Raw genomic sequence first — 17,341 nt, 5'->3', positions numbered from 1 at the left:
TCTAATGATTAGTAGTATTATGCATTTCTTATGTGCTTACTGGCCATGTGTCAATCTCCTTTGGGGAGATGTCTATTCAAGTCCTTTGCTCATTTTTACTGGCATGCTTTCTTTTATCTCACACATCTACTCACAAGGACAGAATCTGAGCTGTAGCTTGGGTGTGGCACGGGGCACACAAAGCCGCTTGCCTGTAAAGTTGTGGGTGGGCAGGGGAGAGTGAGCTTTGATTTATCTTGGAGAGGTCAATGTTTTGCATGTGAAATGAAAACTAATCACTGTGCAGAGGCTAGCAAGAAACATCTACAAGCCATATTGTTCTGCCTTCTTTTTTTCTCCACCGAAGCCAGATGGACAGATTTCACTCAAGGCCCTCACTCTCTCAACTGTGGGGTGAAATGAAAGCTACAGAAAGTCATGTGAGCCTAGCACACTTTTGCTTTCAACTAAGACACAGATGAGCTGTTCTGTGTAGTGGTGGCAGGTATGTCTTTAGCCACATTCTTCCTGGCTAACATACCATCATCATCATCATCATCATCATCCTCATCATCCTCCTCCTCCTCCTCATCATCATTGTCATCATTATAGTCAGGTGTCACTGTCGGCGTCATCGTCATCGACATCAGCACCATCACCCCTCTCCGCGTTACCATCACAATATTAAATACCGTTTTGTTTGCTCCTTGCACAGGGGGCTCTTCTTCCTCCCCTTCCTCCTGCTCTCGATGAGCTCCGTCTCCATTCTTGGCTCTTGGTTTTTCCTCTGACTCCTCCGGCTCAGGGTCAAAGTTGAAGGTGAAGAAGTTATAGGCTTCCTCGGCAGAAGGGAAGCCAGGCGGGACCTGAGGAGAAGCAGAGAGCGACAGGGATTCAGGCTTTAGGAGCTGGAACGAGCTCTCTCTGCATGGTTCCCTGACTGCTGGCTTGCTGCTAATGGCACCAGGCACATTCGGGGCCTCGGAAGCTTACCACCTTTGTTGATGGCACGGGATTATTGGCAGTGAGCTTTTAACACCGCAATGGGTAGTTGGTGGCTTTCTTTAATAAATATCTATTTTTTACTGATTTTTTAAAAAAATAAGTATTTTTAATGAATTACTTTTTATAAGCCAGCTGTTATTTATACCCCCACTAGCACACAAATATATTATAGAAGTAAAAGCTTTAGCAAGGATATGCCTGAAAGTGGATTCATTGTTTTATAGGCCAATGTTAAGCTAGTTTTATTTAATTATGAGCAATATATAATTTGTTAACTTTTTAAAAAATTTATTATTATTTTTTTATTAATTTAATGGGGGTGACATTGATAAATCAGGGTACATATGTTCAGAGAAAACATCTCCAGGTTATTTTGACATTTGATTATACTGCATTCCCATCACCCAAATTCCAGTTGTCTTCCGTCACCTTCTAACTGGTTTTCTTTGTGCCCCTCCCCTCCCCCAGCCCCCTCCTTGTCCCCCCCCCCACCCAGTAATCACCACACTCTTGTCCATGTCTCTGAGTCTCATTTTTATGTCCCACCTATGTATGGAATCATATAGTTCTTAGTTTTTTCTGATTTACTTATTTCACTCAGTATAATGTTATCAAGGTCCATCCATGTTGTTGTAAATGATCCAATGTCATCATTTCTTATGGCTGAGTAGTATTCCATAGTATATATATGTAACTTTTTTAAAATAAAAAAATGACTTAAGTTTTTTTTTATTTTTGAGTTAGTATCCCCCCATTTTTTTCCCATTTGGAAAGATGGTGCAACTTCAGAGCTGAACGAACATTGTTCGCTAACTCTTCCTGCCTTCCACGCACACTCACCCTGCCCCCAATCAGGCATGTTCCACTCTCCCAGAGCCACAGTCTGGGCTCTGACAGGAGGGTTTATTTCCTACACTTTATTCTTGCATACTTTTGAAAAACAACACAAACAAAAACATGATGTAATATATGGATTATTTAAAACAAGCATGATTTAGCCTGACCAGGTGGTGGTGCAGTGGATAGTGTCAGACTGGGATGTGGAGGACCCAGGCTTGAGACCCCTATGTTGCCAGCTTGAGCGCTGGCTCATCTGGTTTGAGCAAAGCTCACCAGCTTGGACCCAAGGTTGCTGGCTCAAGCAAGGGGTTACTCAGTCTGCTGAAGGCCCGCGGTCAAGGCACATATGAGAAAGCAATCAATGAACAACTAAGGTGCCACAACGAAAAACTAATGATTTATGCTTCTCATCTCTCTCTGTTCCTGTCTGTCTGTCCTTATCTATCCCTCTCTCTGACTCTCTCTCTGTCTCTGAAAAAGAAAAATTAAAACAAGCATGATTTAAAAAGAGAGGATTTCTCTATTCCGTTCCTCACTTCACTTCGTTCCTTAGAGTCCACATATAAGTGAGATTATATGATATTTGTCTTTCTCTGCCTGGCTTATTTCACTTAGCACAATAGTCTCCAGAGACAGCTGTCAGAGGGAAGGGGGATGAGGAGATGGGATCAGAGAAGGTGAAGGGATTAGTGAAATTATATATACATAACACAGAGATATAGATAATAGGACAGCAAACCCCAGAAGGAAGGGTGTTGGGGGAGGGGGACATAGGGGGTATAATGGGGGACACGGGCGTGGGGGTGAGGGAGTTATATTGAGTGGGACACTTGAATCCATGTTAACACAATAAATTAAAAAAAAAAAAAAGGACAGGATTTCTCACCAGGGGTTTAGACTTGATCTTTCGTACAGAATCAAGGAATTTTACTCTTGAATGACTCTGGGCATCACCTTCTTGTGGAGTCCTCTGTGCCTCCCTACCTGGCTAAGTGAGTGAAAAAACACAGATACATCATTTAAATCAGAAAGAAAGGATGTCATAAAACAAGCATTAACTCTCAAAAGGCTTATCTTGTGACCATTAATGCAGATCACCATTCCTAAAAAATGAAATGCTGACAAATGTCAAATCTATTTGAAGGTTACAGTTGCTGAATATTATCTTACTCAGCTCTGCCTCTCTCAGGACCAAACAAATATAAAATCTTAAACTCAAGAAACCTTAAAATAAAAAGTGTTATTTCTCCTACGGATCAATAGACTATCCTTCACAGAGAATCATTTCCAAACAGTCTATGGAGGAAAGTATCAATCATCTCTGATCGTTAATAAGTCTGACATACATCCTTCAGGGCACAGGCTCATGTCCTGCCCTTCTCGTGAGCCGTGGGATCCCTGTCCCCCCTGGAAGCTGAGCTCGATGTGCTAATACTCATTATGGGTATTCTTTCCTCTGGTAGCCATCCACCAGGTGCTGTTCCCACCTTGCCTTCATCTCTCTTCAAATCCACCCCTTCTAGAACCTACTACTCCACCTAGCAGCCACCACAGAACTTAACCTTGTTCCTCCACTCTCTGTTAACATGGCTGCCATCGCCCCATTCAATCGTGGGCTGTTCCTGCCGTTAATCATCCAGGCTCCTCAGTGACATTCAGGGCCCTGCACCATCTGACCCTGATCTTCTCTCTCTCTCTCTCTCTCTCTCTGTTTCCCAGCAAGATCCAGGGATCCAGCAACTCTGACCCATGAGACAGACCGGGAAAGAGCTAGAGGCGGGATCAAATCCTGACTCTTCTACCTGCATGCTCTGTGACCTGGGGACAGCTTTGCAGCTGCTCTAACCTCAGTTTGCTCATCTGTCAAATGCGAATGAAAGAAATAGCACCCACTCCCTGGGGTAAAGGCATGTGGTAACACCGGAACAAGACTCGGCGCAGTGCCTGGCACCGAGTGCCACTCTATACAGAGCAGCTGTTATAACGCTTCGTAAGCGTGTACACCTCCTCTGCGCACAGCTCTGCTCTAGAGCTTTGGCTGGGAATGTCCTATTCTGTTTCACTGTCTTCGATCATAAAGCGGAGATGGCCCATTTCTCACCTCGGTGCCGAACTCCGTCTCCTGTTCTTTCTCACCGGGGCTCCGTAAGCGCCTGGGTCGGGGGGTGGGGATTTCCTGGAGCAACGCACTTTCCGCTTTGGACTGAAAAATTGAACAGAAAATTACCGGTCCAGGAGGTATGAACACTGCAGCCTCCACCTCGGTGGGGTGCAGCCAGTAGAGGGTGCACGCGTTACCGCTTTAAGTAATGAGAGCAAGTGGGGCGGTTTGGAAAAAGGACATTGAATCTTTCTTTCTTTTTTTTTTTTTTGTATTTTTCTGAAGTTGGAAACGGGGAGGCAGTCAGACAGACTCCGCATGCGCCCGACTGGGATCCACCCGGCATGCCCACCAGGGGGCGATGCTCTGCCCCTCTGGGGCGTTGCTCTGTTGCAACCAGAGCCATTCTAGCGCCTGAGGCAGAGGCCATAGAGCCATCCTCAGCACTCGGGCCAACTTTGCTCCAATGGAGCCTTGGCTGCGGGAGGGGAAGAGAGAGACAGAGAGGAAGGAGAGGGGGAGGGGTGGAGAAGCAGATGGGCACTTCTCCTGTGTGCCCTGGCCGGGAATTGAACCCAGGACTCCTGCACGCCAGGCCGACGCTCTACCACTGAGCCAACCGGCCAGGGCCTTTGAATCTTTCTGAAGCATCATGTTCACCTGCTCCAGTGGTAAATGCTGCATTAACCCTTACGAGGTGAGGAGCGTGCAAACCCACACAGTCTGCAGCACACAGAGCCCGCCAGAGGCCAGGCCCGCAGAGCTGGGGCCAGCACTGGACAGGGGGACAGAGCGGGCACGCGGCGCTCACCCTCGCGGCTTGTAGCTTCTCCCGCATACGTTCCCTCATGGAAAATTCCGCAAAGCCTGTTCTGGATGCTGAAGGAATTGGAGGTAAACCTAAAAAAGTAAAAAAACAAACAAACAAAAAACAACAAGAAAATGACTTAAAAAAATTTATTTTCCCCAAAGGAAAGATTAGATTAAAAAATAACAAGAGAATATAATTTTTATCTTGCAAATTCAGAACTTTACATGAGCAAACATGAAATCACACTGACAGCCATCCGTTTGACGTAAAAAGTACAAGTCTTGACTTTGTTGGGACAGACGGCGGAAGTCTCGGTCCTGCTGGGACCACATCAACTTGACTAAGAACGAAATGATTGGCACCTGACTGTTCGAGGCCAGACACATAGAAGAATTCAATTACTCCTGGGAAGAGGCTCTCACGCTTGCTGACTTGAGAAACGGGCTTGTCAGGAGAACGGATGGCTGACGAGTTCGGCACTCAGCAGGGCTGATAACTTCAATCAGAGACACCTCTTCCGCAGACGCAGGCCGTGGCCCCGGGCTGGGTCACGGAGACAACATGTATTTTGTACGTCTTGTTAAATAGCTATGTACTGATCGTGAAATGCTGTGCAGCTCTTCTGAGTCGGGCTCGGCGATGCACGTGTTGAAAGCATGTTCTCGTCAATCTTACGCCCTCTCGCTAGAAAGGGGTGCGGGCCACCATCACCAGGTATCCTGAATACGCAGACTCTGAGGCCCTCTGTGACGTGACTGGCTCTGTGGTCACACACCTAGGATGTGCAATGCTTGAGATTTGGTTCCGGTTCTATCGTTCCCAAATGCTCTGAGCCATTATGAAAGGGATGGAAACCAAGTGTCTGGGAAAGAGAATGCTACCATGCCTGGGGCGGAGGGCTCTCCTGTGACAAAGTAGGAGATGAGACTGCAGAAAGACTTTGGGGTCCGGCTACGGGGAGCCTCTGACGTCCCCTGAGGGGTCTAGGATCCGTTCCCCAAGCAGTGGGGATGTCGTGAGGAACGTAGAGAGAGAAGGAACACCTGAGGTGCAGGAGGGTCCGGGGGGAGGGGGTGGGGCAGCAGGGACCCCCGCTAGATGTGCCGGTGTTGGGCGGATAAAATGTATTATGCTCACTTTGTTAAAGAGGCCGTTGCCCAGGTGGTATTAATGTGTGTTGGGGTGGGCTAAAGGCAGGCAGAATCCTTGTAGCCTGGGGCTTGGTTTTGGGATTAAGCCTTTCCTACCCTTTTTGGTGTAAGGTGGTACAATCCTATCATGCCTCGGAGAGGTGACTTTGTATTAAGAGACTTCCCTGTTATGTATATTGGATTAAGGGTTTGGATTTCTACACTATAAAATGGGAACGGAGCGGGAGTTTGGCTCTTGGTTCCTGAGGTTAGCATGAGAGAGCGGAGAGAGTAGAGCCAGCAGTGGGAGGAGGCCACGTGGAGGAGGCCGGGAGAAGCAGCCAAGATGGCGGAGTGCTGAGTGAGATGCCAGTTTGTGTAGAGTTTGTATCTGGGATAAGGAAGGAAATGGGAAACTGAGGAGAATAAGGTTGGTGAGCTAGAAACCTTTGATTCTAGGAAACTCGGATAAGTCAGTGGCTTTGTGAGCACTGAGTGTGACTGGGTTTTGGAGCCCAGTGTGTATTTTTACTTGCCCGCCGGGTGCAAGGTAGGATTAAAGGTTATGGCCCACCAGTTTTTGGCTCCGCTGTTTCTTTACCGACTGTCCAAATCCAATGCGAACCTGCAAGGGCTGGGCTGCTCTGGTGGTGGCCCCGGCCCTGCCTGCTGGCTTTACACCCGGTGAGCTAACAAGGCAGCTGCTGGGAAGAGGCCACAGGAAGGGAAAGACAGGAGGACCCGGTGCGGATGAGGAGGTGTGGAGCGGTTTCTCACAGAGCAGCCCCTTCTGGGCACCTGCTAGACGGGCAGATTCTCAGGCCGGGCCCCGGCACTGCTGAGTCAGATGCTGGAGGCGGAGCCCAGCAAACCGGGAGCTTGAAGCACACACTCACAGGGAGGACCCTGGCTCACAGAGAAGGAGAAGGAGAAGGTGTCTGAGGTGCAGACGCAGGTGATTAGGGGTTTGAAGCTCACGTGAGGAGGGAAAGCCAGAGTGGGAGGCAGGAGGGGTGTTTGCCTGGAGACGGGCTGAGTCTCGGGCTGGCAGAGGGACAGGTGCTGGCCCAGCGTGCCAAGTTCTGGGGAGGGGAGTCCAGGACCGAAGACAAAGATGAAGGCTTAGGAAATGTGTCTACTGTGGCGAACGCTGATGTGACAAGCCTTGATGACACCTGGAACCATCAGCACGGCTAAGGGAGGAAGGCTAACAGTGAACAAAAAGAGAAAACGAGGTATTTATCAGAAGGTCGGTGGGGAGTGGCCGAGAGAAGGGAGTGAAGCGACGACAAGCAAGGGCCTCTGTTTGCAACAGGCTTGCAAGGTCCCTCAGCACCTGCTGTGCATACAAAGACCACAGTCACGGGCTGCAAAGTGTCCTTCTGCAGCCTGGCCACTCGGCCTCTGCAGCTGGGCTTTCTTCCTCCTGTGTGACAGAACAATATCAAATCCTAGGTATATCAGGCTCCACCCATGCCATTGTTCAGTGTCCGTATCGAGGCATGACGTAGTCACGGTAAGGGGTATAGTGTCGCTAGTGTCACATGCGTGGGCTGAGGCTCAAGTTCAAGAGTCTCGATCAGCTCATTGAGGAAAAGATGCTCAGTGCCACACGTCATCAGAGAAGTACAATTCAAATCACAATGAGATACCACCTGACACCCGTCAGAACGGCTACCATCAATACATCAACAAACAGCAAGTGCTGGCGAGGGTGTGGAGAAAAGGGAACCCTCCCGCACTGCTGGTGGAAAGGCAGACTGGTGCGGCCACTGTGGAAAACAGCATGGGGACTCCTCAACAGATTAAAAATGGATCTGCCTTATTATTCAGCAATTTCACTTCTAGGAATTTTTCCAAAGAAACCTGAAACACTAATTCAAAAGAATATATGCACCCATATGTTCACTGCAGCGTTATTCACAATGGTCAAAATTTGGAAGCAGCCCAAATGTCCATCAGTAGATGAGTGGATAAAAAAGCTGTGGGGCCCTGGCCGGTTGGCTCAGCGGTAGAGCGTCAGCCTGGCGTGCGGGGGACCCGGGTTCGATTCCCGGCCAGGGCACATAGGAGAGGCGCCCATTTGCTTCTCCACCCCCCCCCCCTTCCTCTCTGTCTCTCTCTTCCCCTTCCGCAGCCAAGGCTCCATTGGAGCAAAGATGGCCCGGGCGCCGGGGATGGCTCCTTGGCCGCTGCCCCAGGCGCTAGAGTGGCTCTGGTCGCGGCAGAGCGAAGCCCCAGAGGGGCAGAGCATCGCCCCCTGGTGGGCAGAGCGTCGCCCCTGGTGGGCAGAGCGTCGCCCCTGGTGGGCGTGCTGGGTGGATCCTAGTTGGGCGCATGCAGGAGTCTGTCAGACTGTCTCTCCCTGTTTCCAGCTTCAGAAAAAAGAAGAAGAAAAAAAAAAAAGCTGTGGCACATTTATACAATGAAATTCTACTCAGCCGTAAAAAAAAAGAAGGAAATCTTACCTTCTGTGACAGCATGGATCGGTGGTTGGCAAACCCATTAGTCAACAGAGACAAATATCAACAGTACAACGATTGAAATTTCTTTTGAGAGCCAAATTTTTTTAACTTAAACTATATAGGTAGGTACAGTGTTATTAACTTAATTAGGGTACTCCTAAGCTGGAGTACCCTTTGTGGAAGAGACACACTCAAGGGGCAGTTTGCTGACCGCTGTGACCTGTAGAATATTATGCTGAGTGAAATAAGCCGCCAGAGAAAGACAAGTACCATATGATTCACTTACATGGGGAATCTAAGGAACAAAATAAACTAACAAACAAAACAGAAACAGACTCACAGATAGAGAAGAGACGGACAGCTGTCAGAGGGGAGGGGCTGGGGGGCTGGGTGAGAAAGCTGAAGGGAGTAAGCAAAGAAACAAACCCTCATAGACACAGACAGTGTGGGGGTTACAAGAGGGCAGGGAATGGGGGAGGGAGAAGAGGGAAAAGGAAGGGGGGATGCGATCCTACATGTCTCTAGTTTTCCTGCCCCAAGGACAAGAATTTCTTTGTCAATCTTGTTTCCCATTTACATAAAGAGGTACATTCAGAAAATAGCTTTGACACAACGAAGAAGACCTGGAATGATGGAGTTTCCGCAGCATCAAAGGCAAAGTAGGCATGCTAGAACTTACACACATAATGAGATTTTCAAGGCATTCCATTAATAAACATAGTGGTTATCAGAGGGAAGGGGATGGGGGGTGGGGAAGGTAAAGGAGCCACATATACGGTGAAAAAAGATGGTTTGACCTGGCTGTAGGGCACACAATGCAATGCACAGTTCATGTATCACAGAAGTGTACACTTGAAACTTATATGATCTAAAATGTTTTATGTAAGGAAAAATATATATGGTTAGTCAGTGTGACAGATGGGTTTTCTTGACAAAGTAACGGTTTCCATCAGAGGCGGCAGGTGTTCCGTGCTCAGTGAGGTTCTGCTGGCTTCCACACAAACCTACTGATTTCCAGCCTCCGTCAGCCTCAGAGCTCGGGGATGTGGGACCAGCAAGGAGGCTGGGAGGTGTGGCATGGGGTGGGGGAAGACGGAAGGCCAGGGCAGGGGAGTCCAGAGCACAGGACAGACGGAGGAGGGGCGGGGGGCTCAGCAAATGCTGCTGAAAGTAAGCAGAGACTGAGGGCTGACTCCGGACTTGAGCACACGTGCCCTCGTGAGTGACCTCAACGAGGACGATTCTGATGGGGAGAAAGGATGTGAGTGAGATCGCAGTACGTTCAAGATCGGAGACAAAAATGGGGGAAGATGACTTTGGGGGACTTTTGCCATAAAGGAGGTCTTTTTTTTTTTTTTAAATGCCTTTGCTTATAACTAGTAACGATGACGTGTATGTATGATTTGCATTCTTGGTGTGCTTTGTGTGATGGTCAGTCAGGTGCAGCCACCAGAGGAGACAGAGGAGAAACTGGGGAAACAAAGCTCTCTGTACTCCCAGGTCCTGGAGCCAGAGGCCTGGGCACAGCACCCAGGGCCACACGGGAAGACACCAGGTGGTCCTGGAGCAGCAGAAAGGAGTGCGGAGAGCAGGGGTCGGGAACCTATGGCTCGCGAGCCAGACATGGCTCTTTTGATGGCTGCATCTGGCTCTCAGACAAATCTTTAATAAAAAAAAAAATAATGATGTTAAAAATATAAAACATTCTCATGTATTACAATCCATTCATTTCCTACCGCTCATGTTCATGGTTGCGGGTGGCTGGAGCCAATCACAGCTGTCCTCCGGGACAACACCAAATTTTTATTGGATAATGCGTAACGTACATGGGTCATTGTATGGCTCTCACGGAATTACATTTTAAAATATGTGGCGTTAGGCCCTGGCCGGTTGGCTCAGCGGTAGAGCATCGGCCTGGCGTGCGGGGGACCCGGGTTTGATTCCCGGCCAGGGCACATAGGAGAAGCGCCCATTTGCTTCTCCACCCCCCCTCCTTCCTCTCTGTCTCTCTCTTCCCCTCCCGCAGCCAAGGCTCCATTGGAGCAAAGATGGCCCGGGCGCTGGGGATGGCTCCTTGGCCTCTGCCCCAGGCGCTAGAGTGGCTCTGGTCGCGGCAGAGCGACCCCCCGGAGGGGCAGAGCATCGCCCCCTGGTGGGCAGAGTGTCGCCCCTGGTGGGCGTGCCGGGTGGATCCCAGTTGGGCGCATGCGGGAGTCTGTCTGACTGTCTCTCCCCGTTTCCAGCTTCAGAAAAATACAAAAAAAAAATATGTGGCATTAAAAAAAAATGTGGCATTCATGGCTCTCTCAGCCAGAAAGTTTCCTGACCCCTGGTGTGGAGCTTAGGCCACGTCCTACGTTGGGGTTGCTGAGGGCAGGGCGGGCAGGGCAGGGAGGACGGTCTGGATTGGCCAGTGTGAATAGCTCGGTGGGCTCTCAGCTGTGCAGCTGGTCTCCAGTGTCCTGGTGCCTGGTCCAGGGATGGTCACCCAGAGGAATGTTGCTTCCTGGGTCACGGGTCAGATGGAGGAGGCTGGGCTCTGTGTCGGTCAGTGTGTGCATCAGGACACCGGTCAGATGGAAGAGGCTGGGCTCTGTGTCGGTCAGTGTGTGCATCAGGACACCGGTCAGATGGAGGAGGCTGGGCTCTGTGTCGGTCAGTGTGTGCATCAGGACACCGGTCAGATGGAGGAGGCTGGGCTCTGTGTCGGTCAGTGTGTGCATCAGGACACCGGTCAGATGGAGGAGGCTGGGCTCTGTGTCTGTCAGTGTGTGCATCAGGACACCGGTCAGATGGAGGAGGCTGGGCTCTGTGTCGGTCAGTGTGTGCATCAGGACACCGGTCAGATGGAAGAGGCTGGGCTCTGTGTCGGTCAGTGTGTGCATCAGGACACCGGTCAGATGGAGGAGGCTGGGCTCTGTGTTGGTCAGTGTGTGCATCAGGACACCGGTCAGATGGAGGAGGCTGGGCTCTGTGTCGGTCAGTGTGTGCATCAGGACACCGGTCAGATGGAGGAGGCTGGGCTCTGTGTCGGTCAGTGTGTGCATCAGGACACCGGTCAGATGGAGGAGGCTGGGCTCTGTGTCGGTCAGTGTGTGCATCAGGACACCGGTCAGATGGAGGAGGCTGGGCTCTGTGTCGGTCAGTGTGTGCATCAGGACACCGGTCAGATGGAGGAGGCTGGGCTCTGTGTCGGTCAGTGTGTGCATCAGGACACCGGTCAGATGGAGGAGGCTGGGCTCTGTGTCGGTCAGTGTGTGCATCAGGACACCGGTCAGATGGAGGAGGCTGGGCTCTGTGTCGGTCAGTGTGTGCATCAGGACACGGGTCAGATGGAGGAGGCTGGGCTCTGTGTCGGTCAGTGTGTGCATCAGGACACCGGTCAGATGGAGGAGGCTGGGCTCTGTGTCGGTCAGTGTGTGCATCAGGAGAGCGCCAGTCTGGGCCCTTCGTGACCTCTAAGAACCAGCCGGTCTCTCCCAGGCCAGAAAGGTTGTCCCTCTTAAGATGTCAAACATCATAATATCCAGAAAACAAAACTATTATAGAATACAGGGTACTATTTATTTATACTTGTCTCTTCAGTACTTTGCGAGGTAGCGCCTCCGGCGTAGGAGAACTTTCCGGCACTCCCACCCCCTGCAGTGTGCACCCTGTGGCTGGCATGTTCTTTCCCTGGTCCAGCTGCCGGGCTCGAGGACACTCCGGAAGCCCAGCTCCTTCTGGCCGTTCTTTCTGTCTCTTTGCTGTAACTTTAGCAAGTGTTTCCTGGGTCAGTCTCTCCAGATCTTGATGGTCTTTAAAAAGTCTTTCCGACCTAACCGACCTACAGTATTTCCTTTCATTTGCATCCCATTTCACCACATCCGGAATTCCTTTCCAATCAATACTGAGAAATTGGCTCTGAAACGGTCCTTTAATCAGAGAAACTAACACGAACGAACGGAAAACAGATGTCAGTCATGAAGAAGAATGCATGTTCCTCAGCTAGTACGGAACATTTGATAGCTACTCACTGAAGAGGGGGTGCAGGTTGGAATCCCGGGGGAATCAAGGGGGAATGTGTGTCCTTTTGTTCTGGATGTTTATTTGGTTTGAAAGGAGTGCCTGCTTGGTGAAGTGCTCTCTTTGTTTGGGATGTTGGCGTAGCCAGTTAGAAGCATAGATTTGTGCTTCTGTTAGTCAGGGGGGGTGGCACCTGCAGGCATGGGCCTGGGGGAGGCTCGGTGGGAGAGGACCGATAATCAAGGGGGCTGTATCGAGTGTCTGAACACCGTCTGGCCTTGACGACTCTAGGAGCCCTGTGGGCCAGGTTGCAAGCTCAAGGCGGGGCGCTGGGTCCATCGCCCGGAGGGGCAGGCCAGAGGCAGGAGAGGTTTGGGAGGCCCCAGGTGAGCAGACTTGTCGGAAGGGTGTGTGTGGTGGGTGTGGAGGTGGGGGTGGGGAGGGAGCATAAGTAAGCCAGAGCACGGCCTCCAGTGAAGGCGGAAGGACCAGCGTGAGACAACTGTTTGCTCAGTGAGCACTGCTGAGCGCCATCTGTGTCCCAACGCTGTGCTAAGCCGAGCTAAGCATCAGTCCCACCCTCAATGGTGTCTAGCCCGGTGGAGAGGAGAGGCCATGTGCCATGGAAAAGAGACTGCAGACGCTCTCATGGGCCCAGGGACTACAAAGCATAGGGAAGGTCTACTCAGCCCACACGAGGGCAAAGGGGACATTTCTCAAAGGAGGCCATAGGTATACTGAGTTTGGAAAGGTTAAGAGATAAGACAAACAAAAACCCCCAATAGAGAAGGGGTTAGTCTACGTCAGGAGACTCTATGAAGACTCTAAGCTGGCTCTATATCCATGAAGAGTCCCTTGGGGGTCCTTGGAGCCACTAGTGACAGCGCTGGTTACAGCATTGCCATCGTCCCTCCCGTGGGCTGCTATAAACCATTAGCTTCAAACACCAGCCGGGGTTAAGATCTGTGGGTATAGAAGAACACTACAGTGCAGCCCCAGAGGTCTGCAGTCCCGAGCCTGCATCTGGGCTCCACCACCTCTAGCTGTTGGTTCTCTCTGGCCCACAGCTTCCTGGTCCACAGAACAATGTCCGATGCCAGGACTGTTCCGGGAACTGAATCACACAATGCATGTAGACCTTAGTTGTCCCCCTAGGACAGCCATGGGGAACCATAACAGCAGCCAGTCCTCTACTCCACCACTCAAAGGTGGTGGTGGCTCCATACTGAACTGATCCAAATCCTGCCAGAGACTATGCCAAATTAATGCCAGTAGCCACGGCCACCATCACAGCTGCCTGGCCCATGCAGGTTCGCATTTGATTTGGACAGACAGTAATGAAACAATGGAGCCAAGAACTGGTGAGCCATTAGCTTTAATCCTAGCTCACACCCGATGGGCAAGAAATACACACAGTGGGAAAACAGTGGACTTATCCAAGTTTTCTTAGGATCAAAGATTTCTAGCTGACCAGCCTTATTCACCTCTGTTCCCCATCTCCTTCTCTCTGCACAAACTCTGTACAAATGGCTTCTCCTTCAGCACTCCACCATCTTGGCTGCTTCTCCTCTCCTCCATGTGGCTTTTCTCTTCTCTCCTCTCTAATGCTAATCTCAGGAACCAAGAGAGAGCAAGCTCCAGGTCTGCCCCCATTTTATAGTGTAGAAATCAAAACCTTTAATCCAATATACAAACAAGGAAGTCTCTAATACAAATTCACTTAGGGTGGGAAAGGCTTACTAAGCCTTAGGGTATAACAACCCTGCCGGCTTACAGCCTGTCTCCCACACCCAATGCAAACTATAAGCGAGCAAACCTATATATCATATTTACAAACTTATTTGACCAACACCACACCAAACCCCAAATCCTCTGTGCATCTCAGAATACAATCAGCAGAGGGAGAAGCACATTATTGTGTACAAAAAAATTTTTTTTTAAATAAATCATGATGTAGCCATGATCTGAACCTGACAAGCTCAGGGAAAGCCTACCTCAATGGCCTGGCAACTCAGGGAACTACCGTAAACACAGGAATCAAACCTTTCTAACTAAAAGCACTGCATGGTGGGGAGCTATTCTCTATCTGAACAAAGGTCAGTGTTTGCTTTGAAGCCTGTCTGTTGCCTTTTGCATTTGCAATGATGTACCTGATAACATGCCTTTGAGGGGTGGGGGTAACCTTTTCCTGCCCCCTCCGGGCAGGCATCCTACCGGAGCAGGAACCAACAATCCCTTTCATTGTCATTATTGTCATGTTAATTAACTTGCTTGTCCTGTGCCTCCCTGTGTAAGTGAAGTTTTAGTCTATCCATTTTCACTTTTATCCAATCCCAGAGATTTCTCTGCTTTGCTTTCTCCCCCTCCCTAATCTATCACCAATCAATTTCTTGTAACCTCTCAGGTCTTCCCCTTTGATTCTAAGGCATAAAATAGGTGGTGAAACTGCCATTTCCCAGGGCACTTTCTCAGTCTGTTGAGACTTTGCTTCCCGGCAATTGTGGACAGTTTGACGCAAATAAACTCATAAAAAATTCTTACAGGTTTGGAAGTTATTTTTTCATTGATATTACAAAATGGAAGACAATAATGCAAATCATAGATCTGACAAGGAGTCATCATCCAGAATATATAAAGAACTCCTGCCACTCAACAACAATAACAGCAAAACAAATAACCTGATTGAGGAGCCACTGAGCCATTTCACCCGCAGGTGTTGTAAAGTACCAAAGGCTACAGAATTAATATTAATATTTTAGGAGGCTTGGAGAACATTTTATTAATTTGGGTTAAGGTGTGCAGAGAAATTGTGAGAAATAGTCTCTGTGCTGTGTGATTGGCATAACCAGGATGGCCCTTGGCATTGTATTGTAAATGCAAGGGGAGGAAAACATGGATTCCCAGACATTCCACCATGCCTGTGGGGAAAAGGGTGAATGGCTAGCCAGGTACAGGGAGAGAAAAGCCAAAATAAACCTTTTCTTATAGCAATGAGCCATTTGCAGGCATTTGTCCCCACTGAAACTACCTCTCCTATGTAAATGCGTGTGTGACTCTGGACAGAGAGATAGCAGATAAACACTAGATAATATAGGAAAGCCTTTAATATGTAAAGAGACATCTTTCTACCATTGTGTTGACTTGTAAATTTTGTTTTCTCCAAAATGATGTATGGTTTGCAAATTGAATGTGGTCCTATCATGTTAAAGGACATATGACTATAACCAATAGCGGTAAGGGGCTCCTAATTGTAATTTTTGCTTCTGTACTTCCCACTTACAAAACTATAAAAACTAAGTAGAACAAAGGGCCGGCGCGCTCTCCGTCAGATTTCTGTCTGAGTTCCCGCCACTTGGCCAAGCTAGACAATAAAGCTTTCATGTGTAAACGACGGACCTTGCTCCTGTCTTCCATATTTCGGGTCCCTCCGAATTTGGATTAACACATTAGAAAATGGGCAAAGAATATACATCATCAATATAAAGCCAGTAGCTATGGCCACCATCACAGCTGCCTGGCCCGTGCAGGTTTGCATTTGTTTCAGACAGTAATGAAACAACGGAGCCAAGAACTAGTGGGCCATTAGCTTTAATCCTAGCTTGCACCCAGCGGGCAAGAAATACACACAGTGGGAAAACACTTCCAAAGCTTTCCATTCACGGCTCCCAAAGCCACTGGTGTAAAGCCAGCAGGCAAGGCCAGGGCCACTATCACAGCAGCCTGGCCCTTGCAGGTTCGCATTGGATTCGGACAGTCGGTAAAGAAACAGCGGAGCCAAAAACTGATGGGCCATAGTCTTTAATCCTAGCTTGCACCCGGCGGGCAAATAAAAACACACACTGGGCTCCAAAACCCACTCATTCAGTGCTCACAAAGCTACTGACTTATCAGAGTTTCCTAGAATCAAAGGTTTCTAGCTCACCAGACTTATTCACCTCTGTTCCCCATCTCCTTCCTTCTCCCTGCACAAACTCTGCACAAACTGGCTTCTCACTCAGCACTCCACCATCTTGGCTGCTTCTCCTGGCCTCCTCCATGTGGCCTTTCTCTGCTCTCCTCTGCTCTCTCTTCTAATGATAATCTCAGGAACCAAGAAGCAAACTCCCGCTCCGTTCCCATTTTATAGTGTAGAAATCCAAACCCTTAATCCAATATACATAATAGGGAAGTCTCTAATACAAAGTCACTTCTCTGAGGCATGATAGGATTGTACCACCCTACATCAAAAAGGGTGGGAAAGGCTTAATCCCAAAACCAAGCCCCAGGCTACAACGATTCTCAACACACATTAATATCACCTGGGCGACGGCCTCCTTGTGTTATCTTTAACAAAGTGAGCATAATACATTTTATCTGCCCAACAACTGGCTTATCTGAGTTTCCTAGAACCAAAGGTTTCCAGCTCACCAGCCTTATTCACCTCTGTTCCCCATCTCCTCTCTGCACAAACTTGCTTCTCCTTCAGCACTCCACCATCTTGGCTGCTTCTCCTCTCCTCCACGTAGCCTTTCACTGCTCTGCTCTCTAATGCTAATCTCAGGGACTGAGAGAGCAAGCTTCTGGTCTGCCCCCATGTTATAGTGTAGAAATCAAAACCTTTAATCCAATATACAAATAAGGAAGTCTCTGATACACTTACCTGAGGCATAATGAGATTTTCATGAGAGTGCACCACCCCACATCATGCAATCTGTCAAGGATGTGGGGAAAAGCTTAGTCTTAAAACTAAGCCTTAGGCTATAACGACCCTGCCTGCTTGTCCCCCACACCCAATATAAACTATAAGCGAGCAAACATATATATCATATTTAAAAACTTATTTACTGTTGGGCAGATAAAATGTATTATGCTCACTTTGTTAAAGATGGCACTGCCCACATGGAGGCTGTTGCCCAGGTGATATTAATTTGTGTTGGGGGCGGGCTGTGGGCAGGCAGAATCCTTGTAGCCTGGGGCTTGGTTTTGGGATTAAGCCTTTCCCACCCTTTTTAATGTGGGGTGGTAC

The 17,341-nt window shown here is 49.1% G+C and overlaps 1 protein-coding gene across 5 annotated transcripts in view; it reads right to left on the bottom strand.

Annotated features, from left to right (window-relative positions):
* Positions 1 to 17,341, bottom strand: part of CC2D2A (coiled-coil and C2 domain containing 2A) — a 122,664-nt gene that overhangs the window by 91,655 nt on the left and 13,668 nt on the right. For all 5 annotated transcript variants that reach the window (XM_066384848.1, XM_066384847.1, XM_066384846.1 and 2 more), the window contains 4 exons: positions 4,737 to 4,825; positions 3,926 to 4,027; positions 2,711 to 2,812; positions 672 to 845 (listed from right to left, as the gene is read on the bottom strand). In XM_066384848.1, the coding sequence (XP_066240945.1) occupies positions 672 to 845; positions 2,711 to 2,812; positions 3,926 to 4,027; positions 4,737 to 4,825 (467 nt within the window). The remainder of the gene's footprint in view (positions 1 to 671; positions 846 to 2,710; positions 2,813 to 3,925; positions 4,028 to 4,736; positions 4,826 to 17,341) is intronic.

This window comes from Saccopteryx leptura, chromosome 5 (assembly GCF_036850995.1).
Source record: "Saccopteryx leptura isolate mSacLep1 chromosome 5, mSacLep1_pri_phased_curated, whole genome shotgun sequence".
NCBI lineage: Eukaryota > Metazoa > Chordata > Mammalia > Chiroptera > Emballonuridae > Saccopteryx > Saccopteryx leptura.
The sequence above is the reverse complement of the archived record's forward strand: the minus strand, read 5'-3'. Positions and strand labels throughout refer to the sequence as shown.